A 12,744-nucleotide genomic window follows, 5' to 3' on the forward strand; every position below is an offset into this window, starting at 1 on the left:
TTTTTGTGTGAGGAGGTGCTTTTTAACCTTAGCTTCTGGGCATATAATCCTTTTGTGACTTGCGACTTCATTGCAGACATGACATTGGAGCTGTAGTGGATGCGATTCTTGACTGACTGTAGAAGGAGAAAACATACGAAAGGATGGAAAACGGTCCCCTAACCTAATTTTTGTGGTCCAAGTTTGAATTCGTCTAATGGTATTGGCGACACAGAAAGGAGAAATTTGACAGTCAAGAATCAAAATTCTAATTGTCATTCCACTAAAATTGTGATTTTCTTTGGACAAACCAATTCAACAGCAACAAGATCCACATGCCAAATAAAAATGGGTAAATGACATCTAAAGGAACCTGTCGTTTCAAGAAATTACAGTTAAGGTTCTTAATGTTTCACATATTATGTTTGGGGTGCTTAAACCAAGATAACACTAACCTGTTGATCATATATATTTTTTTTTTCATTTTTACTGTTATATATCAAATCAAACCTATCTTCTCTTTTAACCTCTCACACGCAAAATTCCAATCCGTCTCTCACCTCTCATCTTCCTTGACTCCCCATCTCCCGCCCCCATCTCCCACTTCTCTCATCCCTTGTTCCCGCCCCATCGCCCCGCCTGTCATCCCCACACTCCCTTGTTCCCGCCTCGCATCCCCATCACTCCCATGCCCCCCCTCCATCTCGTACCTCTCATCTTCCTTGCAAAATCTTTTTCCCCCGTCAATGCCATCAGAGAACTTTTGTTTCAATAAAATTGAAACTTCAATCATGATTTTAGTATGGTTGCTATCATGGTTTTAGTATGAAGCATCCACCTTCTCTTCATCCATTTTTCTTGAAAAAATATCACCAAAGACCGGAACAATGGGCAAAGACACCTCAATATCATGTACTAATGACATGAAGAGAGTGAAAGACTCCTCAAAATCAAACCTACTGCTAACAACTAAAACTGTCCATTCCACAGCAGTCCAAACTAAGATCATCACATAAGATAACCCCTCCAATTTTCTTCATCTCTCCCTTTAGGCTCCACCATTCCCCACTAGCAACAAGGCCCAAACACAGGTTTGCAGCTATTGTCGTGTATATTTTCATCTCCAATATCACAAACAAAAAAAAGCTTCCTTATTCAAAATTTTCTCAAATGACTATTATGATAGTAATTGGGAGGAAAGGCCCATTGTCTTGTCCAAAATAGCAGCTACTTCTTCTTCCAGGCTTGAAAATAGGGAGGTTGAGATGGATAATAATGGAGGAGGGGTTGAAACCATGGTTGATAAAGAACCTAAGTATATGTATCTCCAGCCGAGGACTCAGTCGAGGTGTTAGAAAAAATGAAATTGAATTGGGACAAATTGGACATATCATAGATGGAGAAAGATGTTGGTGAAGTTAAAGTCCAAATTGCAAGTGCGAGCATGAATTTTCTCTTTCCCTTCAATTTTCACTTCACCCTCCCTAATTGTAAAACTCCACCACGCCCTTTCCACCTCATAGCAAGAGATATATCAGATTTCTTCTCTTTGATGGCGTTGAGGGGGGGGGGGGGGGGGAGGAGATTTTGCAAGGAAGATGAGAGGTAGGAGATGGTGCGGTTGTATAATTTAGAAACACAAGGGGTTGCTCTGTATTTAGTACAAACCTATGTATTTAGTATAAACCTAAGGGGGTGGCAGTGTAGTTTTCCCTATAATTTTCTGTCTTCTATAAAAAAAAACAAAAAACAAAAAACTACCCGTACATGAAATATAAAAACCCTAAATTACCCACAAATGGAAATAATTAAGGGGGAAAAATGGAAAATTATGAATAAAAAGGACCAATTTCGGTGGTACGGGCATTCTGGCAATAATCGAAAGCATAGCTGATAGCCATCAATTAAACTAAACTGAGAAGAGACTTAAAAATGGCTTTTGTCACTCTCAATTTCCGTTCCCTCGTCATCAATTTCTCTTCCGCTCCAGCCATCGTCTTTAACCGGAATTCCTATCCAATTCCTCACACGCTTCATCTCAAACGTTTCCAGAAGAAATCCCGCCAAAATAGACCCCTAACCGTCTCATTTGCACTTGCAGAATCAGAATCTCCAGGGTCACTCAATGCCCAATCTCTCCTCCAAGAACTCGCCGTTAGTAGTTTTTTTTGTTCAATTCACTTTCGTTTTTATGGGTTGAGTGAATTAATGCATGTCTGTTCACTTTTTGTTGGGTCTTGCAGGATAGTTTTGTTCTTCCACCTGATTACTTGGCACAGCTCCCGGACGATCTTCGTATCGACGTAAGCGCAATCCCTTTTTATCCCTTTCGTTTGCAATTTCAGATTAAGTCGTTTTGATTCAGATAGAGTTTTGTAAATTTTGGTTGGGAATATGCGAAGCTGAATGATGCTGCTTTCGATCTTTCCAATGGACCTGTTCTTGATGAGGTTAGTAACTTAGTCCAATCAGTGACTCTTTTTCTTCATTTTTGGGTCCTGTAGTCGTTTAATTTACTGGTGATGCTGAGAGAATTTGAGATGAATGACTGTTTCATATGACTACAACGAGTTAAGTTCACTTGCATGTTGTGAAACTGAGACTGCCCTGTTAATCCAGCCTCACATGGATTTTGGGATTGGCCAAGGATTGTACACAACCCTATCCTAAGCTAGCCAATTGTATTGGCTATCGATGAATTATGAAATGATTTGTTCTCTAAGGGTCAGAGAGCCCATTGAATCTGTGATCAGTACACTAAACTTGCCCCTATGAGCCAACAATGCCGAGTAATACTAGAGCTGTCAAAATGTAGCTCAAGTCATCTCCCAAAGGGTTTGTTTGTGTGAAACTTGGAGATCTCGAGATGTTTGGACCACATGAACCTTGTGAATAGTGCAGAAAATCTTTTCTATCTGATCTAAACTCTTTAATAAGACTTCAATTACAATGCTGGTCTTTTGACCTTCTCAAATTGTCTCATCTGATTTCTGACCCATATTTGAGATCATGGTCATCTGAAGGATGGCATTTGGTCTATCTCCATTCCAAAATAATTTAGCAACCAAGTATTCTGTGTTGCAAAGCTGTGTAGTCTTGTTTGCCTTAGTATTTGCAATGCAAATTTTTCCTGAAATTAGTCATTATACTTGTGAAATATGGACATGAAAATGAACATAGAGCCAAATTTTATGTTTTCAATTATCATGCTTTGCTTGCCAAGTAACACCGTATTGTCTTAGGCGCTTGCTGACCTCAAACCGGTGTATGCTAATGGAAGATTGGCTAGCGAGATGATCGCAGCTATAGGAATTGAACCAAATTGAAAGAAGCAAAATAACTCGATAAACTGAAACTGATAAATAAATTTTGGACAGGAAAAAAATAATAAAAGAAACGATAGGAAAGGGATTTGTTCAAAAATCACCACTTGATCTGTAGGGCTGGAATCACCACCAGGGAACCTACTGAATCACTACAGCAGGAATCTTACTGAATCACCACAGCAGGGAGCTTTGAATCACCACAAAACCAAAACCAAAGGGCTGAAGCCAAACTTTTCATTAATCAAATCGTTGCATTACATAGTATATCAATCCACGAATTTATAGGCTAACTAATTCATCAATTTTCTATTCTTAACACAACTTACTAATTAGAAACTTTCCTAAATTCCTAAACTTGAGAACCTAGGAATCTGCAAATAGAAACATTATAAAGCTTCTGGAGTTTCTAATATCAAATTCTACAGCTCTTTAAACAAAAAAAAAAAAAAAAAAATCCAAATTAGTAACGCAATATGGACCCAATCTAACCTAAATCTTTTAGAAAACTAAAGTAGAAATTAGAATCTAATACTTAATCCCATATAGGACTCAAATCCCTCATACTTGGGCTTATGGAATTGGCCCTTTACAATAGAAAACCTGAAAGTACTTAGCCTATGGGCCGTATAACCTACCTGGGACTTAAAATTGATTCTACTAAGTACTGAATCAACTCTGAACCACAGGTTCTTCTTCCTGTTCTTTCTTCTGCTGGAATTCTACATCACCGTTTCTAAACTGCTGACTACTTTTTATCTTTTGATTAGTGGATCCCCATTCCCCAAAGAAACCCATCTGGACATCAAGTTTCCAACTGCTGATCACATTAGAGGTCTCCTAAAAGGCTGTAATACTTAGAAAACGTGTAATTAATTGGTGAAGTCAGTTATGTGGGACTTTGTAATGAATATTAATTTTTATTTCAGTGTGGTCAAGAGCTGGGAGAGATATTGCTGAACCTATCTCGATCATGGGAACTAGCTGATACATCAACATCATGTAGTATAGTGAGCAAGCTTCCTTCTTTGGAGGCCTCCTTGACAAACAATGCCAAATCAGGCAATGATTTCAAGCAGACTATCAATTCTTGAATTATGAATACTTAAAAATTCTCTAAATATGTTTTAATCTCCAACTCCAAATTGTTTAACTGGTGTAGCATTTGGCAAGCGTTTGGTATCTGCTGGCAGGAGATTTCAATCTATGGGACAGTATGGTCAAGGCGAGCTTCAAAGGGTAAATTTCAAACAAAATATTTCTTGAGTACATCTTGTTGTCACCAAAGTGATGAAGTGAGAAGTTGTAACCTTGTTTTGATTGCCCATTGTCTTATACCTAAAAGTTATTTAAGTGGGGTAAAAAAGGATTTTCAAAATAATGTGAATGTGACTTATCAGTATGTCATTTGCAAGAGCTGTCATTGCCCATGTGAATGACAGAATTTACCCTCATCAAAAAAAGAAATGTGTTATACTATAAGGGCAAAAAAATAAGGTTACAACTTGTTTTTTACCAACATTGGTTACAACAAGATTTTCTCGTATTTTTTACTATCAGTAGCCAACCCCATTATGTTGGGATAAGGCTATGATGTTGTTGTTGTTCTTGTTGTTGTAGTCTTTATACTCTTTTGGAACTTATTGCAAATAATTTCTGCATTGCTTTATTCTCATGCCTTCAAGAGCCTATCATTTCTCTTTTTCTTAAGATTGAAACATTTTGGTCATTCATCAGTATAGGATAAATATATATTTTTTTAAAAGAGCTGTTATCCATGCATTGTATGAAGTTGACCTTTTTTCCAGCATCATAAGCAGCTGATAATGCAAAAAAGAAAAACAAAATTTTAGATCTAAACATAATATTAGGATGATTATTTTTTTGGAAAAAGGTTTCATGTGCCATAGTGTAAGGCAAGTTGTTAGACTACCATTCTGATGTGCTTTTCGTTCATTATCTATAACCCAGTGTTCTTAACGATAATGTGATTCTAAATTCAATTGTTATCTGACAACTGAGCTCCACTACATAGCCTAATATGATACAATATCCTGTTTATGCAAGAAATGGAGGCTTTGGCACCAAAACAATTATATATGTTAGTAATGGAAAAATGTGTGTAAATTGCTTCTTTCAGCTCTAAGCGTAACAAAACTAGTCACAAAGAATGAAACGACCAATTAATTTGATTCAATGATAAACTGTTGTTAACACTCACCTTACTGGTATAGCGTACATAATGGAGACTATGTTCCCCCCCCCCCCCCCCTCTTCCATGCAGGGGTGGGTTTGTTTGACATTTTCTCCTTTTCTTCTTTCCTTCTAACTAGAGGCACTAACTTGCACTACTCGTTCTCATGTCAACTCTATAAGCTCTCATAGGATCAAGTTGAGAAGTAAACCTTTTTGACATCTAACGTGGTTGAGTTAGAAAAAATAGATGATTCTTGGTCAAGGATTCATCAACCATTCTCCACTGCATGGTTGGCTACCTCTTCACCGTGCCTTTTCTTCTTAATAACAACCTAAAGAACACAAATCACCTTCTTTTAAATCTTCTCATAGTCTCACTCACTAACTCCTGTCATCTTGTTCTTCCACCTGTGGTATCAATCTTTCACCATACTACCGTTGCCCACCTTCCATCTACAAAGTTGACGGTTGCTCATCAATTAGGGGCCACAGGCATTTTCTATTCTTGGTTCAGGATTTAAGCAAAGTCAATACTTCTGATTACTTTCTACCATTATCTCTGGTTTCCTTTTATGCTTGAGGAGAAGCAAAACAATCAGATTATAAGTGATATGGTTGTGAAATGCTTTTAGAATGCTGAGGCATGATTTTATGGTAGAGATGCTGATGCCTGCATGATGGTGTTTGTGTTTTGAAAGTGGAACATGTATTCAGATCTTAAGTTAAACATAGCTCCTAATCGAATTTTAAATAGTGATATGTTGTATGAATGTTGGTTGATGAGCATTGCAGATAGCCAAAGTAATGATTAAGACTGGAAGGCTACTGTCTGCCAACCCAATGACTACTACGGATGAACAACCCAAACAAGAAAGTAGGATGTTCAAGGTAACAGATTCTGCATTAGATATGAAAGCTAAATAAATTCTTTTGAGGCCTTTAAAGGTTGATTTTGTAAGATGTGTCATGTTTTCAATTGCAGTTTGGAGAACTACAGGTTGAATTAACTTCAAACGGTGCCAATATTGGAGCAGCAATTGGTTTTGCTTTTGGGTAGTCATCCCTTTCAAACCTTGAGTCTTCCTTCTATACGATCATTCCTTTCTCTAGGAATTGCATGCAACAGAAGAAAAGTTTTGACTTCCCACAAATTTTGCAATTTAGGATTCTCTCATGGGAATTAAGCCAAGGTATTCAAAGCATACCAGAGAGCTCTCTGCAGTATGCAAATGATAATGCGTTACTACTAGCTAAGGTACGTGGGTATGAAAACCTGCAAATTTCTGTCTTCCTTCCTCACTACTCATTACGTACCGCTTTATGTTAATGCTGGTACTTATTAGAAAGAAACTGTTTTTGAAATCAGTCACTGAGGGGCGCCCTACTTGCAATTTGTTATTCATCCACTCTCTTGTCCGCCTTTGCTTCTGTGGGACTCATCTTACTCGGAATACAGCTAAAGTCGAAAGAGCAGCAGTGAACTCTTAAGATCTATCAGCCTTTCCTTTGCTTATGTTTGACAATGTATTTACTTAATTTGTGTATCTAGAAGCAATCAAGGAAAGTTAAATTGCAATCATGGCATGCATCCTCTCCACCCCCCCCCCCTCCCTTTTTTTCTTCAAGAAAAAACTTAGGAAAGTATTTGTCTTACATACCTGTGTGAGGCTGAGGACCTCAGGCCTTGTGCACTTTGTGTTCCTTTTCTTATTTTTTCATGTGAGTGTAGCTTTCATGAGGCCTCTTCAATCTTCTGGTTTGAGAGTCCGGATACGTTGAAACAATGACACTGCCGAGGCTCATAAGCATTTCATTCCTCCCCCCCTCCCCACCACCATGGTGTGATTAGGTTAATGTAACTCCATATGAATAAACTCTCTTCTAATGAGTCATGGTTTGCCCCTTTCTATTGTTTGGGAATGTTCACAGGATGTGATGCATTCATCTCTTAGCAATGATCCTTGGTGTTTCTGGAAAACCTGGGAACAGTAGGAGCAGCAGGAGCACATCTTGAAACTGTTGCAAACAGTGCCTTGTACATGAGTTGACTTACATGTAGGACCCAAGGTGAAACTTCAGAAGGTAGCCATATAGAGGGAACTATTGCAAGTGTTGTTGAGTTACCAACCATTTTTTTCCATACAGTTACATCCATTAATGTAACATCTTAGCACATAACAGACATAGGCGGCCCTATACCCATCTTACTAATCGAATTTAAAACTGATGGTAACCGTTACTCTTTTCCTACGTCTTAGTTTTCACACATTCTCTTGCCAATGAACAATACGGGCGTTTTGGTTCTCTGAGCAAGCGGCACACAAAGGAATGCACTAATAAGGTATGGCAAAAGCCGCAAAACAATATCTTATGTTAAGAGGACAGCAAGGTCATTTCATATGAAAAAGAGAGAGATAGGCATAAAGGTTCTACTAGGGATGTAAATGAATAGCTGAAATCCGTTTCCGTATCTGTGTTCGTATCCGTTTAGCACTATCCGAATCCGTCCGAAAGCTAAATGAATACAGATATGGATAGACCATAGCTATCCGAAAAGCTATAGGGAAAATTATAATGCCACCCCCTGAGGTTTGTACTAAATACAGAATGTCCCCCTGTGTTTCTAAATTATACAGCCACACCCCGGATTTGTAGTAGTTAGGTGTAAAGGTGTTGGTTAAGTTTGCCGTCAAATGATTAATATACCCTTGTAGGGTTTCTGTCTATTTCCCCTTAGATTGTCGACACATGGCAGATAAAAATCCGATGGTCAGATTTGAATCATGACTTTGACCCATCCAACCCTAACCTAACCCTAGTTACCCACCCTCTCTCCTCCCTCTCTCTCTCTCTACTGCAATTCCTGTGAGAGACGACGGCAACCAGCCGACAGAACTAACAATGGAACGGCCTGAGTACGAAGAACCCTTCGAAGCCGTCGGAAAACGTCCACGAACGCTCGACTATGGGAATTTAGGGAAAAAACACATCGGCGACTCAAACCCTAAATCAGACACTAAAACCTCCTTGGCTTAGAAACTAAAACTCAATTCCAGAGAGATGCGGAAGCCAGGCAGATCCGCCAGCCTTGATAAATCCAACTTAACCCTAGATACCCATATCCACAGCGAGGGTTTCTAAAACCCTAAAGAAAAGCAAAGGTTCTTCTCTTCAGAAATCGAGTAGTAGTTCGATTTGAATTTAAAGGTGGTCTTTGAAAAAAAATATATATATATATCTTTACGTTGAAACACTATCGATATCAAATTACAAAACAAGGGAGAAGGTGGTTCATTTGAGTGAGAATTGAAAGAAGCCGAAGAAGAAGAAGGTATACACAGAGAGAGAGAGAGAGATGTGATGGTTTTATAATCTATTTTAGTTTCAGTTTCAAATTTGTTCATCCCTATTAAATCTTTATTTCAGAAAGTGATTTAAAAATCCTCTTTTTCCCATCTAATTCTAGTTTCATACTTCAACTTGGATTTCTCCAAATCTCTTGATTTAAAATTGATCTTTGAATTCTGATCTCAGTTCTCTGTTCTGCTATTAGTTCAGAATCTTATGAAGGTTCCAAAATCTGAACTTCCCAATTAATATTAGAAATCCTATTGAAATTAGGATTTGTTAAATCTTCCGATTTTGTTTTGGCTGTTCTGTTCCTACTTTCTAATACCGATTATTCAACTGTTAGAGGCTTAATTTATCATGGATTTGGATCCCTATTCTGTCCATGATTCTGGAGTTGTTGAGTTGTTCTTCCCCAAGGATACTTATTTGAGCGATAAAAAAATTAAACCCCCTGTTTCCCCCCCCCCCCATTTATTTACCTTTTTTATTATTTATAGAAGGAGAGAGAAATAGAAACACTTTTTTTTTTTTTGTGAAAAAAAAAAAAAAAGAGAGGATGAGGCATTCATTGTTAGTTCCGTCGTCTCTGAGAAGGAAGAATTGCTGTAGAGAGAGGGAGAAAGAGGGAGGGGATGGGTAACTAGGGTTAGGTTAGGGTTGGATGGGTAAAAGTCATGACTCAAATCTAACCGTCGGATTTTTATTTGTCATGTGTCGATAATCTAAGGAGAAATGAACAGAAACCCTGCAAAGGTATATTAGTCATTTGATGGCGAACTTAACCAACACCGTATCACCTAATCAACGGAGTGGGAAATCAGGGGGTGCGATTGTATAATTTAAAAACACAGGGGATCACTCTATATTTAGTATAAACCTCAGGGGGTGACAGTATAATTTTTCCAAAGCTATATTCACATGTAAACGGATAAAATATCCGATCCGTATCTGTGTCTGTATCCGTTTTAGCACTATCCGAATCCGTCCGAAAGCTAATCGGATGCGGATATAGCACTATCCGAGCCGAATCCGATCCATTTACATCCCTAGGTTCTAGTGTATCCTACCCTAATAGCTCAGAGAACCATTTCCCTTTAATTAATTAAAAAATATATATTTGAGTCAACCTTTTTCACATGTAAGCAAGAGACTTTGGGGTGTTTACTGTTCACAAAATTTAAGATTCATCCGAGTTGCAACATTAATTGAGTGACAACATGATAATTAATGAAGGCATGACAAGAGCAAAGTAAAGAAAGAGGGGGTTTGGCTTTCGTGATCCGACACTTCAAAATAAAACCCTCTTGAACAAGGCAGCCTGACATTAATGAAAGGCCAAATCCTCTAATACCAATTGAGTTATCCACCTGATATTTCTTGATCCGGACTCCAAACCAAGTGTAGTCATGGTTCTCCAAGAGATCTTGAAATATCTCTATTATGTCCGTCTCTGAGGCCAACTCCACGAAGTCATAAAACCCAACAACATTTTCAAAAACTTTGAGGGTTCTCTGTTAGTGATTCAATTAATCAATATCTACTTAACAACATACTTCATTGGATTCTATAAGAGTTGTCAAATTTCAATTCTAGGTAATTCATAGACCTATCATGAATGGGGATGGAACCTAAGTTGGGCGTTTAGGGTTCTCGAGCATGTTGGACGAAAAACAAAGAAGGAAAGAAATGTGTTTCCATTCAATAGTAACTTGCAAGTGATGGGCGACAGTAGTGCTTGCTTCGTTATTCTTTGACTGCATCACCACAACAACAACACACATAGAGAGAGAGGATTATTCAACGATGAAATTGTTTGGTAAAATGGTCAATTCACTTCCCTTCAAGCGTAGTTTGGGCATTTAGGATTTTTCTAACCCATGCCGTCATCACTAAACGACGGCTAACTAACGGACATGGGTTAGTTGTAAGAAATTTTAAAATGTAGGGGGCTTTAAGAAATAGTTTCAAACTTTAGGGGTGTCAAGTAATCGAACCATAGTATAAGGGGTGTATAAAACTATAAATAATTTACTTTTAATCTCAAAGACCATATAATGGCCATTATGTAGCTTTTACAAGAGAACCCTAATCAATGAGTTGAGTTACAAAGGAAACTACATAAAATAGGTAGTTGAGATTGCATGGGACTCAAATATCCTAATACAGTTGATAAAACGCGACTTGAGTGAGGGGTGAAACAGGGCCGGGTTGGCCCGGGTTCTTTAAGACCCTAGCCCAATCCTAAGTCCTCTTAGATCAACCCAAGCCCAAGCTGGCCCTAGGTCGGGGCTGAGATATCTCAGCCCAGGTCCAACTCTGCCGGGCTTAGCCCAGTCCAGTCCAGGCTTGATTGACCCTGAATGGACTGGGCTAGGACCTGGTTGACCTTGATTTGCCTAGCTTTTTTGCCATTTAATTCAGTTCTATGCATTAAAACAATGAAATACATGTGATTGAGTGTTGGTTTGTTTCATATTCAATTGACTATTAAACTTTTCTTTGGGTTAAAAAACTTTAGTTCAATCTTAAAATTATAAATATTTTCCTTCAATAGATAAGTAGTCTTTTTTTGGTAAACCAATAGATAATTAGATACTACCAAAAATTGTAAATTATAAACTTAAAAGAACTCAAATCATCTCTTCTACAGTAACGGTGATAGTCTACTATTAGTTATTGGTCTAAATGGACTATTTTACCCTTGTATTAAAACATTAGAATTAAATTTACAATACTACCCTTTCTCCATCTTCAACATTGGTTAAGGGTAGTTTAGGGATTTAAATTTATTTAACTGGTTGACATCATCACTTCTCAGCATAAAACTAATGGTAGGGACTAATTTGTCATATTAGGGTCTAAACCAGGGGGAGATTTGAGTTTTTTCAAAAACCAGGGGGTGATCTGAGTTTCATTTGAAAACCAGGGGGTGACGTGTAATTTACCCAATAATATATTATAAAACATAACCTAACACTTGCCGAATCGGGCTGGGCTTAGCCCGAGGCCTTAACACTAGTCTAGCCCGAACCTGGGCCAAGTCGAGCTGGGTTTAGCCCGAGGCCTCAACCCTAGTCTAGCCCAACCCTGACCAAGGGCTTGAAAATTTCAACCCTTTTTTTTTTTTTTTTTTTTTGGTAAAATGAAAATTTCAACCTAACTTGCCCTAAGGTTGAAAATCTAGCCCAACCCTGTTCGGGCTCAGGGCGGGCCGGGCGTTGAACCCCTTTGCTTCTCATACGATTGTCACCTGCCGCTACATGCCTCATTTTGTTATTGCTTGATTCTCTGTAACTTTTCACTAGCCATAGTTGTCAAGGCATCGCCTTGGCGTCCACACAGGAATCCATGTGATAAGCGATGATACGCTTTATGAGACTCACGAAAGGCGGGAGCCTTGACCAACTAGGCGTCGCCTTGGTGCGTCATGTGGTCAAGTCGGCCGCCTCTCTTGTGTGGTTTTTTTTTTTTTTTGTGGGGAAAATTACCTGATTAGCTAGTATTAGGTTTGTGTTTACAAAATTAACCACTCATTGTTTCAATTAATAAAAATACAATGTTTTGAGTTTGAGTTTACAAAACTATCCAAAACAGTGTTCATCGCTCATTTATATTATAATTTTTGACATTTTTGCCCCCATCCACTCCTGTTCTTCTTCTATCCTTCGACGAATAACACAAACAACTCCCTACAATCCCTTCCCTGCAACCCCCTACAATCCCTCCCGCCCCACACCTTCTCCTTTAACACACCTCGTCGACATCAGAGCCAAGCACAACAGATTCCAACTAGCAACGAGAGTCAACTGCATCGCCTCGATCTAAAGACAAAACAAGAACATAAACGAAACCAGAAATCCCACTCTTACGAAAGGGAAATGATTCAGCCAAGATT

The 12,744-nt window shown here is 38.4% G+C and overlaps 1 protein-coding gene across 2 annotated transcripts; it reads left to right on the forward strand.

Annotated features, from left to right (window-relative positions):
- The first annotated feature begins 1,871 nt into the window (after positions 1 to 1,871).
- On the forward strand, positions 1,872 to 7,077 carry LOC122653648. 2 transcript variants are annotated; one of them, XM_043847555.1, is made up of 9 exons: positions 1,872 to 2,133; positions 2,223 to 2,282; positions 2,382 to 2,429; positions 4,232 to 4,364; positions 4,465 to 4,541; positions 6,291 to 6,386; positions 6,481 to 6,551; positions 6,663 to 6,753; positions 6,865 to 7,077. In XM_043847555.1, exons 1-9 carry the CDS (start codon positions 1,912 to 1,914, stop codon positions 6,976 to 6,978), a joined length of 912 nt encoding a protein of 303 aa, XP_043703490.1. In that variant the 5' UTR covers positions 1,872 to 1,911; the 3' UTR covers positions 6,979 to 7,077. The 2 variants fall into 2 exon arrangements, with proteins under 2 accessions (XP_043703490.1, XP_043703491.1); XM_043847556.1 differs by lacking the exon at positions 2,382 to 2,429.
- The last annotated feature ends 5,667 nt before the right edge of the window (positions 7,078 to 12,744 follow it).

The sequence above is a fragment of the Telopea speciosissima genome, chromosome 3, assembly GCF_018873765.1.
Source record: "Telopea speciosissima isolate NSW1024214 ecotype Mountain lineage chromosome 3, Tspe_v1, whole genome shotgun sequence".
Classification (NCBI taxonomy): Eukaryota; Viridiplantae; Streptophyta; class Magnoliopsida; order Proteales; family Proteaceae; genus Telopea; species Telopea speciosissima.